At 56.9% G+C, this 22,728-nt stretch overlaps 1 protein-coding gene across 7 annotated transcripts in view; it reads left to right on the top strand.

Annotated features, from left to right (window-relative positions):
• Nucleotides 1-22,728, top strand: part of PATJ (PATJ crumbs cell polarity complex component) — a 446,647-nt gene that overhangs the window by 397,582 nt on the left and 26,337 nt on the right. For all 7 annotated transcript variants that reach the window (XM_063939224.1, XM_063939227.1, XM_063939228.1 and 4 more), the window contains 2 exons: nt 1,756-1,949; nt 3,063-3,210. In XM_063939224.1, the coding sequence (XP_063795294.1) occupies nt 1,756-1,949; nt 3,063-3,210 (342 nt within the window). The remainder of the gene's footprint in view (nt 1-1,755; nt 1,950-3,062; nt 3,211-22,728) is intronic.

Here is a 22,728-nt window from a genome sequence, read left to right as displayed (position 1 = left end):
ATTATTGTTGTGGGCCATCTTTTCAGAGGCTCCTTCGTTGTTATCATACTGTTAACTGGGTTCAAATCACAGGTTGTACGGTGTGATTGGTGTGGCTGGTATGAGTCTTACCCGGGATTCAAGATCCTTCCTTATTGTGTACGCTCGTCCGGGCACAGTACCTAACTGAGGCTTGGAGGAGGGTCATAGGGGGAGGAGCCAGTACACACCATGTGATCCTAAAAGCTTACTTTTTGTGCCCTGTCTCCTGCGGAGCCGCTAATCCCCATGGTCCTGACGGAGTCCCCAGCATCCACTACGGACTATGAGAAATAGATTTATCGGTAAGTAAAATCTTATTTTTTCTTTGCGTCATGTGCTGTTTGGGGAGTGTTTTTTGGAAGGGCCATCCTGCGTGACACTGCAGTGCCACTCCTAGATGGGCCAGGTGTTTGTGTCGGCCACTTGGGTCGCTGAGCTTAGTCATCCAGCGACCTCGGTGCAAATTTTAGGACTAAAAATAATATTGTGAGGTGTTCAGAATAGACTGAAAATGAGTGGAAATTATGGTTATTGAGGTTAATAATACTTTGGGATCAAAATGACCCCCAAATTCTATGATTTAAGCTGTGTTTTAGGGTTTTTTGAAAAAAACACCCGAATCCAAAACACACCCGAATCCGACAAAAAAAATTCGGTGAGGTTTTGCCAAAACGCGTTCGAACCCAAAACACGGCCGCGGAACCGAACCCAAAACCAAAACACAAAACCCGAAAAATTTCCGGTGCACATCTCTAGTCCTGAGGACCGAGTTTGAGAACCTGTGTATATAGTTGTAATGATTTATAGCAGCGCGGTTATACAGGTCATTATTAGGTCTCCGGAGGACTATCAGCTGTGCTACATACAATGATCACTTGTCAGGAGAAATGGGACCTCTGTAGGAATGTTTTTTTTTGTATCTGGTCACTCAGGGATTGTTTTGGGCTAAATGGGGGCAAAGATGACAGATGGAGACCCCCTTATCACCAGCTCTGCATAAATGAGGAATGTCGCAAAGCGTTAAGTTGCCACAGCAATACACCCTGTCATTATTACACATAATATAGGGGGTCATTCCGAGTTGATCGCTAGATAAAAATGTTCGCAGCGCAGCAATTAAGTGAAAAAGCGGCACTTCTGCATATGCGGCGCAATGTACTTTCACAGCAGCCGATGTAGTTTTACACAAGATCTAGCGAGGCTTTTCATTCGCAATGTCCGCTGCAGAGTGATGAAGTGGGCGTTTCTGGGTGTCAACTGACAGTTTTCAGGGAGTGTTCGGAAAAACGCAGGCGTGCCAGGAAAAACGCAGGTGTGGCTGGGCGAAAGCAGGGCGTGTTCGTGACGTCAAATCCGGAACTGAATGGTCTGAAGTGATCGCAAGCGCTGAGTAGGTCTGGAGCTGCTCAGAAACTGCACAATATTTTTTTGTAGCCGCTCTGCGATCCTTTCGTTCGCACTTCTTTCTTCAAAGATAAAATACACTCCCAGTGGGCGGCGGCATAGTATTTGCACGGCTGCTAAAAACTGCTAGCGAGCGACCAACTCGGAATGACCACCAAAGTACAGAGTAATTATTTCCTTAAGCAACATTTTATTTTCAAACATAATTAAATCAAACTGGATGAGTTCTGCATTTCTTATGTCTGACCAACACACAAATACTCTGTAATGTCAACTTGAAAGAAAAAAACCAAAAACCCTGTCATCCCCACCCCCCCTGCACCGTTACAGGTGAATGGTTACGACCTGAGGACCGCCTCTCATGAGGATGCGATAACCGCCCTACGGAGGACCCCGCAGAAAGTGCAGCTGGTGGTGTACCGGGACGAGGCGCAGTACAGGGACGAGGAGAACCTGGATGTCTTTCATGTGGAGCTGCAGAAGAAGAGTGGCCGGGGCCTGGGGCTGAGCATTGTGGGGAAGAGGTATGGGTCTATGACATCGGCCATTAATAGTGGTATCCCAGGGGAACGTTTATCAGGTCACTCATCAGAAATAGGGGAAATGTGCTCTTCTTTTTTGCAGAAAGTTTCTTTATAAATTATATGAAACAATTGTATTTGTCTCTGTTCTCCCGAAACCCTTTATTTCATCTCTGACTTTCTAGTCGTTTCAATGTGTTTTTCTTCTTTGCATCCTTCTCTCCGAGTGGCGTCATACCCCCTCACCCACCGCTTCCCTCGCCTCTATTATGCATCCAACAGCCCCAGCCAATAGCCAGAGATGTATCCCTGGAGGACCAATCAGAAGCCACGAACATAGTGCACTTTTAAAGGCCGTCATTGAAAAGGCTCAAATACAAAGCAATGTTTAAAGCCTATTGATAATTTGAATATATTAAATATTTGATTAACTAATAGATAAATAGAATAATGGATATATTTACATGAAACAGTATCTATTCTGTAATGTTGTGATTAATTAATGGGGGTGCGGGGGAACCCTTTAACATGGTAATGAACTGTAAGTATCATCTTCCCAGCCCCCTCTCTAGCCCAGGTGTGGCTCGGGGTGGTCTTCAGGTTGCCGGCGACCGGGCTCCCGGCGACCACCATACCGGCGCCGGAATCCCGACCGCCGGCATACCGACATCTTTTCTACCTCTTGGGAGTCCACGACCCCACTGAAGGGAGAATAGATAGCGTGCCACCGTGCCCGCAGTGTGGTGAGCATAGTGAGTCCGCAAGGGGCTCATTTGCACTCACCCAGCTGTCGGTATGCCGGCGGTCGGGATTCCGGCGCCTATATGCTGGTCGCTGGGACCCCGACCGCCGGCAAACCATACCACACCCGTGGCTGGTGCTGTGTGTCTCCCAGTTGTGCGGGTTCCTGGTGATAACACATACCTGGCACTTAGTGAAAGGGTGACGTCTCACATTTGTAGCACGTTCAGTGTTCTTCTTTAGTTCTACGAGTTTGTCATTTCTGTAGACTCATTCACTTAACCTGGAATGTTACTGTCCAGCCGACACTAGTAATGGCTGATGTGTAGGTAAGTAGGAACTGACGGATCCGCTGAGTTGTGTTCTGTCTTCCAGGACTGGGAGCGGAGTCTTCATATCTGACATTGTGAAAGGAGGAGCGGCAGACTATGACCGGACGCTGATGCAGGGCGATCAGATACTATCGGTCAATGGGGAGGATGTCAGAAACGCCTCCCAAGAAGTTGTGGCCACTATATTAAAGGTAAGGACTGTATAGTAAATGGGAACAGAGGGGGGTAATGGAACGTGGCTTTCTTTGAACACTAGTGATGAAACTCTAGAATATTTATTCAAGTCTACGCTTCATTCTCTTTCACCAATCTCTTTAATCACACTTTGTTTCTGCACGCCCCGCACCATGCCCTTACAGTACACTAGCTGCGTCTGCACGCCCCGCACCATGCCCTTACAGTACATTAGCTGCGTCTGCACGCCCCGCACCATGCCCTTACAGTACATTAGCTGCGTCTGCACGCCCCGCACCATGCCCTTACAGTACATTAGCTGCGTCTGCACGCCCCGCACCATCCCCTTACAGTACACTAGCTGCGTCTGCACGCCCCGCACCATCCCCTTACAGTACACTAGCTGCGTCTGCACGCCCCGCACCATGCTCTTACAGTACACTAGCTGCGTCTGCACGCCCCGCACCATGCCCTTACAGTACACTAGCTGCGTCTGCACGCCCCGCACCATGCTCTTACAGTACACTAGCTGCGTCTGCACGCCCCGCACCATGCTCTTACAGTACACTAGCTGCGTCTGCACGCCCCGCACCATGCCCTTACAGTACACTAGCTGCGTCTGCACGCCCCCGCACCATGCCCTTACAGTACATTAGCTGCGTCTGCACGCCCCGCACCATGCTCTTACAGTACATTAGCTGCGTCTGCACGCCCGCACCATGCCCTTACAGTACACTAGCTGCGTCTGCACGCCCCGCACCATGCCCTTACAGTACACTAGCTGCGTCTGCACGCCCTGCACCATGCCCTTACAGTACATTAGCTGCGTCTGCACGCCCCGCACCATGCCCTTACAGTACATTAGCTGCGTCTGCACGCCCCGCACCATGCTCTTACAGTACACTAGCTGCTTCTGCACGCCCGCACCATGCCCTTACAGTACACTAGCTGCGTCTGCACGCCCTGCACCATGCCCTTACAGTACATTAGCTGCATCTGCACGCCCCACACCATGCTCTTACAGTACATTAGCTGCGTCTGCACGCTCCGCACCACGCCCTTACAGTACATTAGCTGCGTCTGCACGCCCCGCACCATGCCCTTACAGTACATTAGCTGCGTCTGCACGCCCCGCACCATGCTCTTACAGTACATTAGCTGCGTCTGCACGCCCTGCACCATGCTCTTACAGTACATTAGCTGCGTCTGCACGCCCCACACCATGCTCTTACAGTACATTAGCTCCGTCTGCACGCCCCGCACCATGCCCTTACAGTACATTAGCTGCGTCTGCACGCCCCGCACCATGCCCTTACAGTACATTAGCTCCGTCTGCACGCCCCGCACCATGCCCTTACAGTACATTAGCTGCGTCTGCACGCCCCGCACCATGCTCTTACAGTACATTAGCTCCGTCTGCACGCCCCGCACCATGCCCTTACAGTACATTAGCTGCGTCTGCACGCCCCGCACCATGCTCTTACAGTACATTAGCTGCGTCTGCACGCCCCGCACCATGCTCTTACAGTACATTAGCTGCGTCTGCACGCCCCGCACCATGCCCTTACAGTACATTAGCTGCGTCTGCACTCCCCGCACCTTGCCCTTACAGTACATTAGCTGCGTCTGCACGCCGCGCACCATGCTCTTACAGTACACTAGCTGCGTCTGCACGCCCCGCACCATGCCCTTACAGTACATTAGCTGCGTCTGCACGCCCGCACCATGCCCTTACAGTACACTAGCTGCGTCTGCACGCCCGCACCATGCCCTTACAGTACATTAGCTGCGTCTGCACGCCCCGCACCATGCCCTTACAGTACACTAGCTGCGTCTGCACGCCCCGCACCATGCCCTTACAGTACATTAGCTGCGTCTGCACGCCCCGCACCATGCCCTTACAGTACATTAGCTGCGTCTGCACGCCCGCACCATGCCCTTACAGTACACTAGCTGCGTCTGCACGCCCCGCACCATGCCCTTACAGTACACTAGCTGCGTCTGCACGCCCTGCACCATGCCCTTACAGTACATTAGCTGCGTCTGCACGCCCCGCACCATGCCCTTACAGTACATTAGCTGCGTCTGCACGCCCCGCACCATGCTCTTACAGTACATTAGCTGCGTCTGCACGCCCGCACCATGCCCTTACAGTACACTAGCTGCGTCTGCACGCCCCGCACCATGCCCTTACAGTACACTAGCTGCGTCTGCACGCCCTGCACCATGCCCTTACAGTACATTAGCTGCGTCTGCACGCCCCGCACCATGCCCTTACAGTACATTAGCTGCGTCTGCACGCCCCGCACCATGCTCTTACAGTACACTAGCTGCTTCTGCACGCCCGCACCATGCCCTTACAGTACACTAGCTGCGTCTGCACGCCCTGCACCATGCCCTTACAGTACATTAGCTGCGTCTGCACGCCCCGCACCATGCCCTTACAGTACGCTGGCTGCATATGCACGCCCCGCACCTTGCCCTTACAGTACACTAGCTGCGTCTGCACGCCCCGCACCATGCCCTTACAGTACATTAGCTGCGTCTGCACGCCCCGCACCATGCTCTTACAGTACATTAGCTGCATCTGCACGCCCCGCACCATGCCCTTACAGTACATTAGCTGCGTCTGCACGCCCCGCACCTTGCCCTTACAGTACGCTGGCTGCATCTGCACGCCCCGCACCTTGCCCTTACAGTACATTAGCTGCGTCTGCACGCCCCGCACCATGCCCTTACAGTACATTAGCTGCGTCTGCACGCCCCGCACCTTGCCCTTACAGTACGCTGGCTGCATCTGCACGCCCCGCACCTTGCCCTTACAGTACATTAGCTGCGTCTGCACGCCCCGCACCATGCCCTTACAGTACATTAGCTGCGTCTGCACGCCCCGCACCATGATCTTACAGTACATTAGCTGCGTCTGCACGCTCCGCACCATGCCCTTACAGTACATTAGCTGCGTCTGCACGCCCCGCACCACGCCCTTACAGTACATTAGCTGTGTCTGCACGCCCTGCACCATGCCCTTACAGTACATTAGCCTGCGTCTGCACGCCCCGCACCATGCCCTTACAGTACATTAGCTGCGTCTGCACGCCGCGCACCACGCCCTTACAGTACGCTGGCTACGTCTGCACGCCCTGCATCATGCCCTTACAGTACATTAGCCTGCGTCTGCACGCCCCGCACCATGCTCTTACAGTACATTAGCTGCGTCTGCACGCCCCGCACCATGCTCTTACAGTACATTAGCTGCGTCTGCACGCCCCGCACCATGCTCTTACAGTACATTAGCTGCGTCTGCACGCTCCGCACCATGCTCTTACAGTACATTAGCTGCGTCTGCACGCCCCGCACCATGCCCTTACAGTACGCTGGCTGCATATGCACGCCCCGCACCTTGCCCTTACAGTACACTAGCTGCGTCTGCACGCCCCGCACCATGCCCTTACAGTACATTAGCTGCGTCTGCACGCCCCGCACCATGCTCTTACAGTACATTAGCTGCATCTGCACGCCCCGCACCATGCCCTTACAGTACATTAGCTGCGTCTGCACGCCCCGCACCTTGCCCTTACAGTACGCTGGCTGCATCTGCACGCCCCGCACCTTGCCCTTACAGTACATTAGCTGCGTCTGCACGCCCCGCACCTTGCCCTTACAGTACATTAGCTGCGTCTGCACGCCCCGCACCATGCCCTTACAGTACATTAGCTGCGTCTGCACGCCCCGCACCATGCTCTTACAGTACATTAGCTGCGTCTGCACGCCCCGCACCATGCCCTTACAGTACATTAGCTGCGTCTGCACGCCCCGTACCACGCCCTTACAGTACATTAGCTGCATCTGCACGCCCCACACCATGCCCTTACAGTACATTAGCTGCGTCTGCACGCCCCGCACCATGCCCTTACAGTACACTGGCTGCGTCTGCACGCCCCGCACCTTGCCCTTACAGTACATTAGCTGCGTCTGCACGCCCCACACCATGCCCTTACAGTACATTAGCTGCGTCTGCACGCCCCGCACCATGCTCTTACAGTACATTAGCTGCGTCTGCACGCCCCGCATCATGCCCTTACAGTACATTAGCTGCGTCTGCACGCCCCGCACCATGTCCTTACAGTACACTGGCTGCATCTGCACGCCCCGCACCCTGCCCTTACAGTACATTAGCTGCGTCTGCACGCCCCGCACCATGCCTTTACAGTACATTAGCTGCGTCTGCACGCCCCGCACCATGCTCTTACAGTACACTAGCTGCGTCTGCATGCCCCGCACCATGCCCTTACAGTACATTAGCTGCATCTGCACGCTCCGCACCACGCCCTTACAGTACACTAGCTGCATCTGCACGCCCCGAACTATGCTCTTACAGTACATTAGCTGCGTCTGCACGCTCCGCACCACGCCCTTACAGTACATTAGCTGCGTCTGCACGCCCCGCACCATGCCCTTACAGTACACTAGCTGCATCTGCACGCTCCGCACCACGCCCTTACAGTACACTAGCTGCATCTGCACGCCCCGCACCATGCTCTTACAGTACATTAGCTGCGTCTGCACGCTCTGCACCACGCCCTTACAGTACATTAGCTGCGTCTGCACGCCCCGCACCATGCCCTTACAGTACGCTGGCTGCATCTACACGCCCCGCTCCTTGCCCTTACAGTACATTAGCTGCGTCTGCACGCCCCGCACCATGCCCTTACAGTACACTAGCTCCGTCTGCACGCCCCGCACCATGCTCTTACAGTACATTAGCTGCGTCTGCACGCCCCGCACCATGCTCTTACAGTACACTAGCTGCGTCTGCACGCCCCGCACCATGCCCTTACAGTACATTAGCTGCGTCAGCACGCCCCGCTCCTTGCCCTTACAGTACATTAGCTGCGTCTGCACGCCCCGCACGTGCCCTTACAGTACATTAGCTGCGTCTGCACGCCCCGCACCATGCTCTTACAGTACATTAGCTGCGTCTGCACGCCCCGCACCATGCCCTTACAGTACGCTGGCTGCATCTGCACGCCCCGCACCATGTCCTTACAGTACATTAGCTGCGTCTGCACGCCCCGCACCATGCTCTTACAGTACACTAGCTGCGTCTGCACGCCCCGCACCATGCTCTTACAGTACATTAGCTGCGTCTGCACGCCCCGCATCATGCCCTTACAGTACATTAGCTGCGTCTGCACGCCCCGCACCATGTCCTTACAGTACATTAGCTGCGTCTGCACGCCCCGCACCATGCTCTAACAGTACACTAGCTGCGTCTGCACGCCCCGCACCATGCTCTTACAGTACACTAGCTGCGTCTGCACGCCCCGCACCACGCCCTTACAGTACATTATCTGTGTCTGCACGCCCTGCACCATGCCCTTACAGTACATTAGCTGCGTCTGCACGCCCTGCACCATGCTCTTACAGTACATTAGCCTGCGTCTGCACGCCCCGCACCATGCTCTTACAGTACATTAGCTGCGTCTGCACGCCCCGCACCATGCCCTTACAGTACATTAGCTGCGTCTGCACGCCCCGCACCTTGCCCTTACAGTACATTAGCCTGCGTCTGCACGCCCCGCACCATGCCCTTACAGTACATTAGCTGCGTCTGCACGCCGCGCACCACGCCCTTACAGTACGCTGGCTACGTCTGCACGCCCCGCATCATGCCCTTACAGTACATTAGCCTGCGTCTGCACGCCCCGCACCATGCTCTTACAGTACATTAGCTGCGTCTGCACGCCCGCACCATGCCCTTACAGTACATTAGCTGCGTCTGCACGCCGCGCACCACGCCCTTACAGTACGCTGGCTACGTCTGCACGCCCCGCATCATGCCCTTACAGTACATTAGCCTGCGTCTGCACGCCCCGCACCATGCTCTTACAGTACATTAGCTGCGTCTGCACGCCCCGCATCATGCCCTTACAGTACATTAGCCTGCGTCTGCACGCCCCGCACCATGCCCTTACAGTACATTAGCTGCGTCTGCACGCCCCGCACCATGCCCTTACAGTACACTAGCTGCGTCTGCACGCCCCGCATCATGCCCTTACAGTACATTAGCTGCGTCTGCACGCCCCGCACCATGCTCTTACAGTACACTAGCTGCATCTACACGCCCCGCACCATGCCCTTACAGTACATTAGCTGCGTCTGCACGCCGCGCACCACGCCCTTACAGTACACTGGCTGCGTCTGCACGCCCCGCACCATGCCCTTACAGTACATTAGCCTGCGTCTGCACGCCCCACACCATGCCCTTACAGTACATTAGCCTGCGTCTGCACGCCCCGCACCATGCTCTTACAGTACATTAGCTGCGTCTGCACGCCCCGCACCATGCTCTTACAGTACATTAGCTGCGTCTGCACGCCCCGCACCATGCCCTTACAGTACATTAGCTGCGTCTGCACGCCCCGCACCATGCTCTTACAGTACATTAGCTGCGTCTGCACGCCGCGCACCACGCCCTTACAGTACGCTGGCTACGTCTGCACGCCCCGCATCATGCCCTTACAGTACATTAGCCTGCGTCTGCACGCCCCGCACCATGCTCTTACAGTACACTAGCTGCATCTGCACGCCCCGCACCATGCCCTTACAGTACATTAGCTGCGTCTGCACGCTCCGCACCATGCTCTTACAGTACATTAGCTGCGTCTGCACGCCGCGCACCACGCCCTTACAGTACGCTGGCTACGTCTGCACGCCCCGCATCATGCCCTTACAGTACATTAGCCTGCGTCTGCACGCCCCGCACCACGCCCTTACAGTACACTAGCTGCATCTGCACGCCCCGCACCATGCCCTTACAGTACATTAGCTGCGTCTGCACGCTCCGCACCACGCCCTTACAGTACATTAGCTGCGTCTGCACGCCCCGCACCATGCTCTTACAGTACATTAGCTGCATCTGCACGCCCCGCACCTTGCCCTTACAGTACATTAGCTGCGTCTGCACGCCCCGCACCATGCCCTTACAGTACATTAGCTGCGTCTGCACGCCGCGCACCACGCCCTTACAGTACATTAGCTGCGTCTGCACGCCCCGCACCATGCTCTTACAGTACATTAGCTGCATCTGCACGCCCCATACCTTGCCCTTACAGTACATTAGCTGCATCTGCACGCCCCACACCATGCCCTTACAGTACATTAGCTGCGTCTGCACGCCCCGCACCATGCCCTTACAGTACACTGGCTGCGTCTGCACGCCCCGCACCTTGCCCTTACAGTACATTAGCTGCGTCTGCACGCCCCACACCATGCCCTTACAGTACATTAGCTGCGTCTGCACGCCCCGCACCATGCTCTTACAGTACATTAGCTGCGTCTGCACGCCCCGCATCATGCCCTTACAGTACATTAGCTGCGTCTGCACGCCCCGCACCATGCCTTTACAGTACATTAGCTGCGTCTGCACGCCCCGCACCATGCTCTTACAGTACACTAGCTGCGTCTGCATGCCCCGCACCATGCCCTTACAGTACATTAGCTGCATCTGCACGCTCCGCACCACGCCCTTACAGTACACTAGCTGCATCTGCACGCCCCGAACTATGCTCTTACAGTACATTAGCTGCGTCTGCACGCTCCGCACCACGCCCTTACAGTACATTAGCTGCGTCTGCACGCCCCGCACCATGCCCTTACAGTACATTAGCTGCATCTGCACGCTCCGCACCACGCCCTTACAGTACACTAGCTGCGTCTGCACGCCCCGAACTATGCTCTTACAGTACATTAGCTGCGTCTGCACGCTCCGCACCACGCCCTTACAGTACATTAGCTGCGTCTGCACGCCCCGCACCATGCCCTTACAGTACGCTGGCTGCATCTACACGCCCCGCTCCTTGCCCTTACAGTACATTAGCTGCGTCTGCACGCCCCGCACCATGCCCTTTCAGTACACTAGCTCCGTCTGCACGCCCCGCATCATGCTCTTACAGTACATTAGCTGCGTCTGCACGCCCCGCACCATGCTCTTACAGTACACTAGCTGCGTCTGCACGCCCCGCACCATGCTCTTACAGTACATTAGCTGCGTCTGCACGCCCCGCACCATGCCCTTACAGTACATTAGCTGCGTCTGCACGCCCCGCACCATGCTCTTACAGTACACTAGCTGCTTCTGCACACCCCGCACCTCGCCCTTACAGTACATTAGCTGCGTCTGCACGCCCCGCACCATGCCCTTACAGTACGCTGGCTGCATCTACACGCCCCGCTCCTTGCCCTTACAGTACATTAGCTGCGTCTGCACGCCCCGCACCATGCCCTTTCAGTACACTAGCTCCGTCTGCACGCCCCGCACCATGCTCTTACAGTACATTAGCTGCGTCTGCACGCCCCGCACCATGCTCTTACAGTACATTAGCTGCGTCTGCACGCCCCGCACCATGCCCTTACAGTACACTAGCTGCGTCTGTACGCCCCGCACCATGCCCTTACAGTACATTAGCTGCATCTGCACGCCCCACACCATGCCCTTACAGTACACTGGCTGCGTCTGCACGCCCCGCACCTTGCCCTTACAGTACATTAGCTGCGTCTGCACGCCCCGCACCATGCCCTTACAGTACGCTGGCTGCATCTGCACGCCCCGCACCTTGCCCTTACAGTACATTAGCTGCGTCTGCACGCCCCGCACCATGCCTTTACAGTACATTAGCTGCGTCTGCACGCCCCACACCATGCTGTTACAGTAGACTAGCTGCGTCTGCACGCCCCGCACCATGCCCTTACAGTACATTAGCTGCGTCTGCACGCTCCGCACCACGTCCTTACAGTACATTAGTTGCGTCTGCACGCCCCGCACCATGCCCTTACAGTACACTAGCTGCGTCTGCACGCTCCGCACCACGCCCTTACAGTACACTAGCTGCATCTGCACGCCCCGCACCATGCCCTTACAGTACATTAGCTGCGTCTGCACGCTCCGCACCACGCCCTTACAGTACATTAGCTGCGTCTGCACGCCCCGCACCATGCTCTTACAGTACATTAGCTGCGTCTGCACGCCCCGCATCATGCCCTTACAGTACATTAGCTGCGTCTGCACGCCCCGCACCATGTCCTTACAGTACACTGGCTGCATCTGCACGCCCCGCACCTTGCCCTTACAGTACATTAGCTGCGTCTGCACGCCCCGCACCATGCCTTTACAGTACATTAGCTGCGTCTGCACGCCCCGCACCATGCTCTTACAGTACACTAGCTGCGTCTGCATGCCCCGCACCATGCCCTTACAGTACATTAGCTGCATCTGCACGCTCCGCACCACGCCCTTACAGTACACTAGCTGCATCTGCACGCCCCGAACTATGCTCTTACAGTACATTAGCTGCGTCTGCACGCTCCGCACCACGCCCTTACAGTACATTAGCTGCGTCTGCACGCCCCGCACCATGCCCTTACAGTACATTAGCTGCATCTGCACGCTCCGCACCACGCCCTTACAGTACACTAGCTGCATCTGCACGCCCCGAACTATGCTCTTACAGTACATTAGCTGCGTCTGCACGCTCCGCACCACGCCCTTACAGTACATTAGCTGCGTCTGCACGCCCCGCACCATGCCCTTACAGTACGCTGGCTGCATCTACACGCCCCGCTCCTTGCCCTTACAGTACATTAGCTGCGTCTGCACGCCCCGCACCATGCCCTTTCAGTACACTAGCTCCGTCTGCACGCCCCGCACCATGCTCTTACAGTACATTAGCTGCGTCTGCACGCCCCGCACCATGCCCTTACAGTACATTAGCTGCGTCTGCACGCCCCACACCATGCTCTTACAGTACATTAGCTGCGTCTGCACGCCCCGCACCATGCCCTTACAGTACATTAGCTGCGTCTGCACGCCCCGCACCATGCTCTTACAGTACATTAGCTGCGTCTGCACGCCCCGCACCATGCTCTTACAGTACATTAGTTGCGTCTGCACGCCCCGCACCATGCTCTTACAGTACATTAGTTGCATCTGCACGCCCCGCACCATGCCCTTACAGTACATTAGCTGCGTCAGCACGCTACGCACCATGCTCTTACAGTACATTAGCTGCGTCTGCACGCCCCGCACCATGCTCTTACAGTACATTAGTTGCATCTGCACGCCCCGCACCATGCCCTTACAGTACATTAGCTGCGTCAGCACGCTACGCACCATGCTCTTACAGTACATTAGCTGCGTCTGCACGCCCCGCACCATGCTCTTACAGTACACTAGCTGCGTCTGCACGCCCCGCACCATGCCCTTACAGTACATTAGCTGCGTCAGCACGCTACGCACCATGCTCTTACAGTACATTAGCTGCGTCTGCACGCCCGCACCATGCCCTTACAGTACACTAGCTGCGTCTGTACGCCCCGCACCATGCCCTTACAGTACATTAGCTGCATCTGCACGCCCCGCACCATGCTCTTACAGTACACTAGCTGCGTCTGCACGCCCCGCACCATGCCCTTACAGTACATTAGCTGCGTCAGCACGCTACGCACCATGCTCTTACAGTACATTAGCTGCGTCTGCACGCCCCGCACCATGCTCTTACAGTACACTAGCTGCGTCTGCACGCCCCGCACCATGCCCTTACAGTACATTAGCTGCGTCAGCACGCTACGCACCATGCTCTTACAGTACATTAGCTGCGTCTGCACGCCCGCACCATGCCCTTACAGTACACTAGCTGCGTCTGTACGCCCCGCACCATGCCCTTACAGTACATTAGCTGCATCTGCACGCCCCACACCATGCCCTTACAGTACACTGGCTGCGTCTGCACGCCCCGCACCTTGCCCTTACAGTACATTAGCTGCGTCTGCACGCCCCGCACCATGCCCTTACAGTACGCTGGCTGCATCTGCACGCCCCGCACCTTGCCCTTACAGTACATTAGCTGCGTCTGCACGCCCCGCACCATGCCTTTACAGTACATTAGCTGCGTCTGCACGCCCCACACCATGCTGTTACAGTAGACTAGCTGCGTCTGCACGCCCCGCACCATGCCCTTACAGTACATTAGCTGCGTCTGCACGCTCCGCACCACGTCCTTACAGTACATTAGTTGCGTCTGCACGCCCCGCACCATGCCCTTACAGTACACTAGCTGCGTCTGCACGCTCCGCACCACGCCCTTACAGTACACTAGCTGCATCTGCACGCCCCGCACCATGCCCTTACAGTACATTAGCTGCGTCTGCACGCTCAGCACCACGCCCTTACAGTACATTAGCTGCGTCTGCACGCCCCGCACCATGCTCTTACAGTACATTAGCTGCGTCTGCACGCCCCGCATCATGCCCTTACAGTACATTAGCTGCGTCTGCACGCCCCGCACCATGTCCTTACAGTACACTGGCTGCATCTGCACGCCCCGCACCTTGCCCTTACAGTACATTAGCTGCGTCTGCACGCCCCGCACCATGCCTTTACAGTACATTAGCTGCGTCTGCACGCCCCGCACCATGCTCTTACAGTACACTAGCTGCGTCTGCATGCCCCGCACCATGCCCTTACAGTACATTAGCTGCATCTGCACGCTCCGCACCACGCCCTTACAGTACACTAGCTGCATCTGCACGCCCCGAACTATGCTCTTACAGTACATTAGCTGCGTCTGCACGCTCCGCACCACGCCCTTACAGTACATTAGCTGCGTCTGCACGCCCCGCACCATGCCCTTACAGTACATTAGCTGCATCTGCACGCTCCGCACCACGCCCTTACAGTACACTAGCTGCATCTGCACGCCCCGAACTATGCTCTTACAGTACATTAGCTGCGTCTGCACGCTCCGCACCACGCCCTTACAGTACATTAGCTGCGTCTGCACGCCCCGCACCATGCCCTTACAGTACGCTGGCTGCATCTACACGCCCCGCTCCTTGCCCTTACAGTACATTAGCTGCGTCTGCACGCCCCGCACCATGCCCTTTCAGTACACTAGCTCCGTCTGCACGCCCCGCACCATGCTCTTACAGTACATTAGCTGCGTCTGCACGCCCCGCACCATGCCCTTACAGTACATTAGCTGCGTCTGCACGCCCCACACCATGCTCTTACAGTACATTAGCTGCGTCTGCACGCCCCGCACCATGCCCTTACAGTACATTAGCTGCGTCTGCACGCCCCGCACCATGCTCTTACAGTACATTAGCTGCGTCTGCACGCCCCGCACCATGCTCTTACAGTACATTAGTTGCATCTGCACACCCCGCACCATGCTCTTACAGTACATTAGTTGCATCTGCACGCCCCGCACCATGCCCTTACAGTACATTAGCTGCGTCAGCACGCTACGCACCATGCTCTTACAGTACATTAGCTGCGTCTGCACGCCCCGCACCATGCTCTTACAGTACATTAGTTGCATCTGCACGCCCCGCACCATGCCCTTACAGTACATTAGCTGCGTCAGCACGCTACGCACCATGCTCTTACAGTACATTAGCTGCGTCTGCACGCCCCGCACCATGCTCTTACAGTACACTAGCTGCGTCTGCACGCCCCGCACCATGCCCTTACAGTACATTAGCTGCGTCAGCACGCTACGCACCATGCTCTTACAGTACATTAGCTGCGTCTGCACGCCCGCACCATGCCCTTACAGTACACTAGCTGCGTCTGTACGCCCCGCACCATGCCCTTACAGTACATTAGCTGCATCTGCACGCCCCACACCATGCCCTTACAGTACACTGGCTGCGTCTGCACGCCCCGCACCTTGCCCTTACAGTACATTAGCTGCGTCTGCACGCCCCGCACCATGCCCTTACAGTACGCTGGCTGCATCTGCACGCCCCGCACCTTGCCCTTACAGTACATTAGCTGCGTCTGCACGCCCCGCACCATGCCTTTACAGTACATTAGCTGCGTCTGCACGCCCCACACCATGCTGTTACAGTAGACTAGCTGCGTCTGCACGCCCCGCACCATGCCCTTACAGTACATTAGCTGCGTCTGCACGCCCCGCAACATGCTCTCACAGTACATTAGCTGCGTCTGCACCCCCCCCGCACCATGCCCTTACACTACATTAGCTGCGTCTGCACGCCCCGCACCATGCTCTTACAGTACATTAGCTGCGTCTGCACGCCCCGCACCATGCTCTTACAGTACACTAGCTGCGTCTGCACGCCCCACACCATGCCCTTATAGTACATTAGCTGTGTCTGCACGCCCCGCACCATGCCCTTACAGTACATTAGCTCCGTCTGCACGCCCCGCACCTTGCCCTTACAGTACATAAGCTGCGTCTGCACGCCCCGCACCATGCTCTTACAGTACATTAGCTGCGTCTGCACGCCCTGCACCATGCCCTTACACTACATTAGCTGCGTCTGCACGCCCCGCACCATGCCCTTACAGTACATTAGCTGCGTCTGCACGCCCCGCACCATGCTCTCACAGTACATTAGCTGCGTCTGCACCCCCCCCGCACCATGCCCTTACACTACATTAGCTGCGTCTGCACGCCCCGCACCATGCTCTTACAGTACATTAGCTGCGTCTGCACGCCCCGCACCATGCTCTTACAGTACACTGGCTGCGTCTGCACGCCCCGCACCATGCCCTTACAGTACACTGGCTGCGTCTGCACGCCCCGCACCATGCCCTTACAGTACACTAGCTGCGTCTGCACGCCCCGCACCATGCTCTTACAGTACACTAGCTGCGTCTGCACGCCCGCACCATGCCCTTACAGTACACTAGCTGCGTCTGCACGCCCCGCACCATGCCCTTACAGTACATTAGCTGCGTCTGCACGCCCCGCACCATGCCCTTACAGTACACTAGCTGCGTCTGCACGCCCCGCACCATGCCCTTACAGTACATTAGCTGCGTCTGCACGCCCCGCACCATGCCCTTACAGTACACTAGCTGCGTCTGCACGCCCCGCACCTTGCCCTTACAGTACACTAGCTGCGTCTGCACGCCCCGCACCATGCCCTTACAGTACATTAGCTGCATCTGCACGCCCCACACCATACCCTTACAGTACATTAGCTGCGTCTGCACGCCCCGCACCATGCCCTTACAGTACACTGGCTGCGTCTGCACGCCCGCACCATGCCCTTACAGTACATTAGCTGCGTCTGCACGCCCCGCACCATGCCCTTACAGTACACTAGCTGCGTCTGCACGCCCCGCACCATGCTCTTACAGTACACTAGCTGCGTCTGCACGCCCGCACCATGCCCTTACAGTACACTAGCTGCGTCTGCACGCCCCGCACCATGCCCTTACAGTACATTAGCTGCATCTGTACGCCCCACACCATGCCCTTACAGTACATTAGCTGCGTCTGCACGCCCCGCACCATGCTCTTACAGTACATTAGCTGCGTCTGCACGCCCCGCACCATGCCCTTACAGTACATTAGCTGCGTCTGCACGCCCCACACCATGCTCTTACAGTACGCTGGCTGCATCTGCACGCCCCGCTCCTTGCCCTTACAGTACATTAGCTGCGTCTGCACGCCCCGCACCATGTCCTTACAGTACATTAGCTGCGTCTGCACGCCCCGCACCATGCTCTTACAGTACACTAGCTGCGTATGCATGCCCCTCACCATGCTCTTACAGTACATTAGCTGCGTCTGCACGTCCCGCACCATGCTCTTACAGTACATTAGCTGCGTCTGCACGCCCCGCACCATGCTCTTACAGTACATTAGCTGCGTCTGCACGCCCCGCACCATGCCCTTACAGTACATTAGCTGCATCTGCACGCCCCGCACCATGCCCTTACAGTACACTAGCTGCATCTGCACGCCCCGCACCATGCTCTTACAGTACATTAGCTGCGTCTGCACGCCCCGCACCTTGCCCTTACAGTACGCTGGCTGCATCTGCACGCCCCGCACCATGCTCTTACAGTACATTAGCTGCATCTGCACGCCCCGCACCACGCCCTTACAGTACATTAGCTGCGTCTGCACGCCCCGCACCATGCCCTTACAGTACATTAGCTGCGTCTGCACGCCCCGCACCATGCTCTTACAGTACATTAGCTGCGTATGCATGCTCCTCACCATGCTCTTACAGTACATTAGCTGCGTCTGCACGCCCCGCACCATGCCCTTACAGTACACTAGCTGCATCTGCACGCCCCGCACCTTGCCCTTACAGTACATTAGCTGCGTCTGCACGCCCCGCACCATGCCCTTACAGTACACTAGCTGCATCTGCACGCCCCGCACCTTGCCCTTACAGTACATTAGCTGCGTCTGCACGCCCCGCACCATGCTCTTACAGTACACTAGCTGCGTCTGCACGCCCCGCACCATGCCCTTACAGTACATTAGCTGCGTCCGCACGCTCCGCACCACGCCCTTACAGCACATTAGCTGTGTCTGCACGCTCCGCACCATGCTCTTACAGTACATTAGCTGCGTCTGCACGCCCCGTACCATGCCCTTACAGTACATTAGCTGCGTCAGCACGCTCCGCACCATGCCCTTACAGTACATTAGCTGCGTCAGCACGCTCCGCACCATGCTCTTACAGTACACTAGCTGCGTCTGCACGCCCCGCACCATGCCCTTACATTACATTAGCTGCGTCTGCACGCCCCGCACCATGCTCTTACAGTACATTAGCTGCGTCTGCACGCCCCGCACCATGCCCTTACAGTACACTAGCTGCGTCTGCACGCCCCACACCATGCCCTTACAGTACACTAGCTGCGTCTGCACGCCCCGCACCATGCCCTTACAGTACATTAGCTGCGTCTGCACGCCCCGCACCATGCCCTTACAGTACATTAGCTGCGTCTGCACGCTCCGCACCTTGCCCTTACAGTACACTAGCTGCGTCTGCACGCCCCACACCATGCCCTTACAGTACACTAGCTGCGTCTGCACGCCCCGCACCATGCCCTTACATTACATTAGCTCCGTCTGCACGCCCCGCACCATGCTCTTACAGTACATTAGCTGCGTCTGCACGCCCCGCACCATGCCCTTACAGTACACTAGCTGCGTCTGCACGCCCCACACCATGCCCTTACAGTACACTAGCTGCGTCTGCACGCCCCGCACCATGCCCTTACAGTACATTAGCTGCGTCTGCACGCCCCGCACCATGCCCTTACAGTACATTAGCTGCGTCTGCACGCTCCGCACCTTGCCCTTACAGTACACTAGCTGCGTCTGCACGCCCCACACCATGCCCTTACAGTACACTAGCTGCGTCTGCACGCCCCGCACCATGCCCTTACAGTACAATAGCTGCGTCTGCACGCTCCGCACCTTGCCCTTACAGTACACTAGCTGCGTCTGTATGCCCCACACCATGCCCTTACAGTACACTAGCTGCGTCTGCACGCCCCTCACCATGCTCTTACAGTACATTAGCTGCGTCTGCACGTCCCGCACCATGCTCTTACAGTACATTAGCTGCGTCTGCACGCCCCGCACCATGCTCTTACAGTACATTAGCTGCGTCTGCACGCCCCGCACCATGCCCTTACAGTACATTAGCTGCATCTGCACGCCCCGCACCATGCCCTTACAGTACACTAGCTGCATCTGCACGCCCCGCACCATGCCCTTACAGTACACTAGCTGCATCTGCACGCCCCGCACCATGCCCTTACAGTACACTAGCTGCATCTGCACGCCCCGCACCATGCTCTTACAGTACATTAGCTGCGTCTGCACGCCCCGCACCTTGCCCTTACAGTACGCTGGCTGCATCTGCACGCCCCGCACCATGCTCTTACAGTACATTAGCTGCATCTGCACGCCCCGCACCACGCCCTTACAGTACATTAGCTGCGTCTGCACGCCCCGCACCATGCCCTTACAGTACATTAGCTGCGTCTGCACGCCCCGCACCATGCTCTTACAGTACATTAGCTGCGTATGCATGCTCCTCACCATGCTCTTACAGTACATTAGCTGCGTCTGCACGCCCCGCACCATGCCCTTACAGTACACTAGCTGCATCTGCACGCCCCGCACCTTGCCCTTACAGTACATTAGCTGCGTCTGCACGCCCCGCACCATGCCCTTACAGTACACTAGCTGCATCTGCACGCCCCGCACCTTGCCCTTACAGTACATTAGCTGCGTCTGCACGCCCCGCACCATGCTCTTACAGTACACTAGCTGCGTCTGCACGCCCCGCACCATGCCCTTACAGTACATTAGCTGCGTCCGCACGCTCCGCACCACGCCCTTACAGCACATTAGCTGTGTCTGCACGCTCCGCACCATGCCCTTACAGTACATTAGCTGCGTCCGCACGCTCCGCACCACGCCCTTACAGTACATTAGCTGCGTCTGCACGCCCCGTACCATGCCCTTACAGTACATTAGCTGCGTCAGCACGCTCCGCACCATGCCCTTACAGTACATTAGCTGCGTCAGCACGCTCCGCACCATGCTCTTACAGTACACTAGCTGCGTCTGCACGCCCCGCACCATGCCCTTACATTACATTAGCTGCGTCTGCACGCCCCGCACCATGCTCTTACAGTACATTAGCTGCGTCTGCACGCCCCGCACCATGCCCTTACAGTACACTAGCTGCGTCTGCACGCCCCACACCATGCCCTTACAGTACACTAGCTGCGTCTGCACGCCCCGCACCATGCCCTTACAGTACATTAGCTGCGTCTGCACGCCCCGCACCATGCCCTTACAGTACATTAGCTGCGTCTGCACGCCCCGCACCATGCCCTTACAGTACACTAGCTGCATCTGCACGCCCCGCACCTTGCCCTTACAGTACATTAGCTGCGTCTGCACGCCCCGCACCATGCTCTTACAGTACACTAGCTGCGTCTGCACGCCCCGCACCATGCCCTTACAGTACATTAGCTGCGTCCGCACGCTCCGCACCACGCCCTTACAGCACATTAGCTGTGTCTGCACGCTCCGCACCATGCTCTTACAGTACATTAGCTGCGTCTGCACGCCCCGTACCATGCCCTTACAGTACATTAGCTGCGTCAGCACGCTCCGCACCATGCCCTTACAGTACATTAGCTGCGTCAGCACGCTCCGCACCATGCTCTTACAGTACACTAGCTGCGTCTGCACGCCCCGCACCATGCCCTTACATTACATTAGCTGCGTCTGCACGCCCCGCACCATGCCCTTACAGTACATTAGCTGCGTCTGCACGCCCCGCACCATGCCCTTACAGTACACTAGCTGCGTCTGCACGCCCCACACCATGCCCTTACAGTACACTAGCTGCGTCTGCACGCCCCGCACCATGCCCTTACAGTACATTAGCTGCGTCTGCACGCCCCGCACCATGCCCTTACAGTACATTAGCTGCGTCTGCACGCCCCGCACCATGCCCTTACAGTACACTAGCTGCATCTGCACGCCCCGCACCTTGCCCTTACAGTACATTAGCTGCGTCTGCACGCCCCGCACCATGCCCTTACAGTACACTAGCTGCGTCTGCACGCCCCACACCATGCCCTTACAGTACACTAGCTGCGTCTGCACGCCCCGCACCATGCCCTTACAGTATATTAGCTGCGTCTGCACGCCCCGCACCATGCCCTTACAGTACATTAGCTGCGTCTGCACGCTCCGCACCTTGCCCTTACAGTACACTAGCTGCGTCTGCACGCCCCACACCATGCCCTTACAGTACACTAGCTGCGTCTGCACGCCCCGCACCATGCCCTTACAGTACATTAGCTCCGTCTGCACGCCCCGCACCATGCCCTTACAGTACAATAGCTGCGTCTGCACGCTCCGCACCTTGCCCTTACAGTACACTAGCTGCGTCTGTATGCCCCACACCATGCCCTTACAGTACACTAGCTGCGTCTGCACGCCCCGCACCATGCCCTTACAGTACATTAGCTGCGTCTGCACGCCCCGCACCATGCTCTTACAGTACACTAGCTGCGTCTGCACGCCCCGCACCATGCCCTTACATTACATTAGCTGCGTCTGCTCGCCTCGCACCATGCTCTTACAGTACATTAGCTGCGTCTGCACGCCCCGCACCATGCTCTTACAGTACATTAGCTCCGTCTGCACGCCCCGCACCATGCTCTTACAGTACATTAGCTGCGTCTGCACGCCCCGCACCATGCCCTTACAGTACATTAGCTGCGTCTGCACGCTCCGCACCTTGCCCTTACAGTACATTAGCTGCGTCTGCACGCCCCGCACCATGCTCTTACAGTACATTAGCTGCATCTGCACGCCCCGCACCATGCCCTTACAGTACATTAGCTGCGTCTGCACACCCCGCACCTCGCCCTTACAGTACACTAGCTGCGTCTGCACGCCCCGCACCATGCTCTTACAGTACTCTAGCTGCATCTGCACGCCCCGCACCATGCCCTTACATTACATTAGCTGCGTCTGCACGCCCCGCACCATGCCCTTACAGTACATTAGCTGCGTCTGCACGCCCCGCACCATGCTCTTACAGTACACTAGCTGCGTCTGCACGCCCCGCACCATGCCCTTACATTACATTAGCTGCGTCTGCACGCCTCGCACCATGCTCTTACAGTACATTAGCTGCGTCTGCACGCCCCGCAC

Source organism: Pseudophryne corroboree, chromosome 9 (genome assembly GCF_028390025.1).
Source record: "Pseudophryne corroboree isolate aPseCor3 chromosome 9, aPseCor3.hap2, whole genome shotgun sequence".
Classification (NCBI taxonomy): domain Eukaryota; kingdom Metazoa; phylum Chordata; class Amphibia; order Anura; family Myobatrachidae; genus Pseudophryne; species Pseudophryne corroboree.
This window is presented reverse-complemented; position numbering and strand designations above follow the sequence as displayed.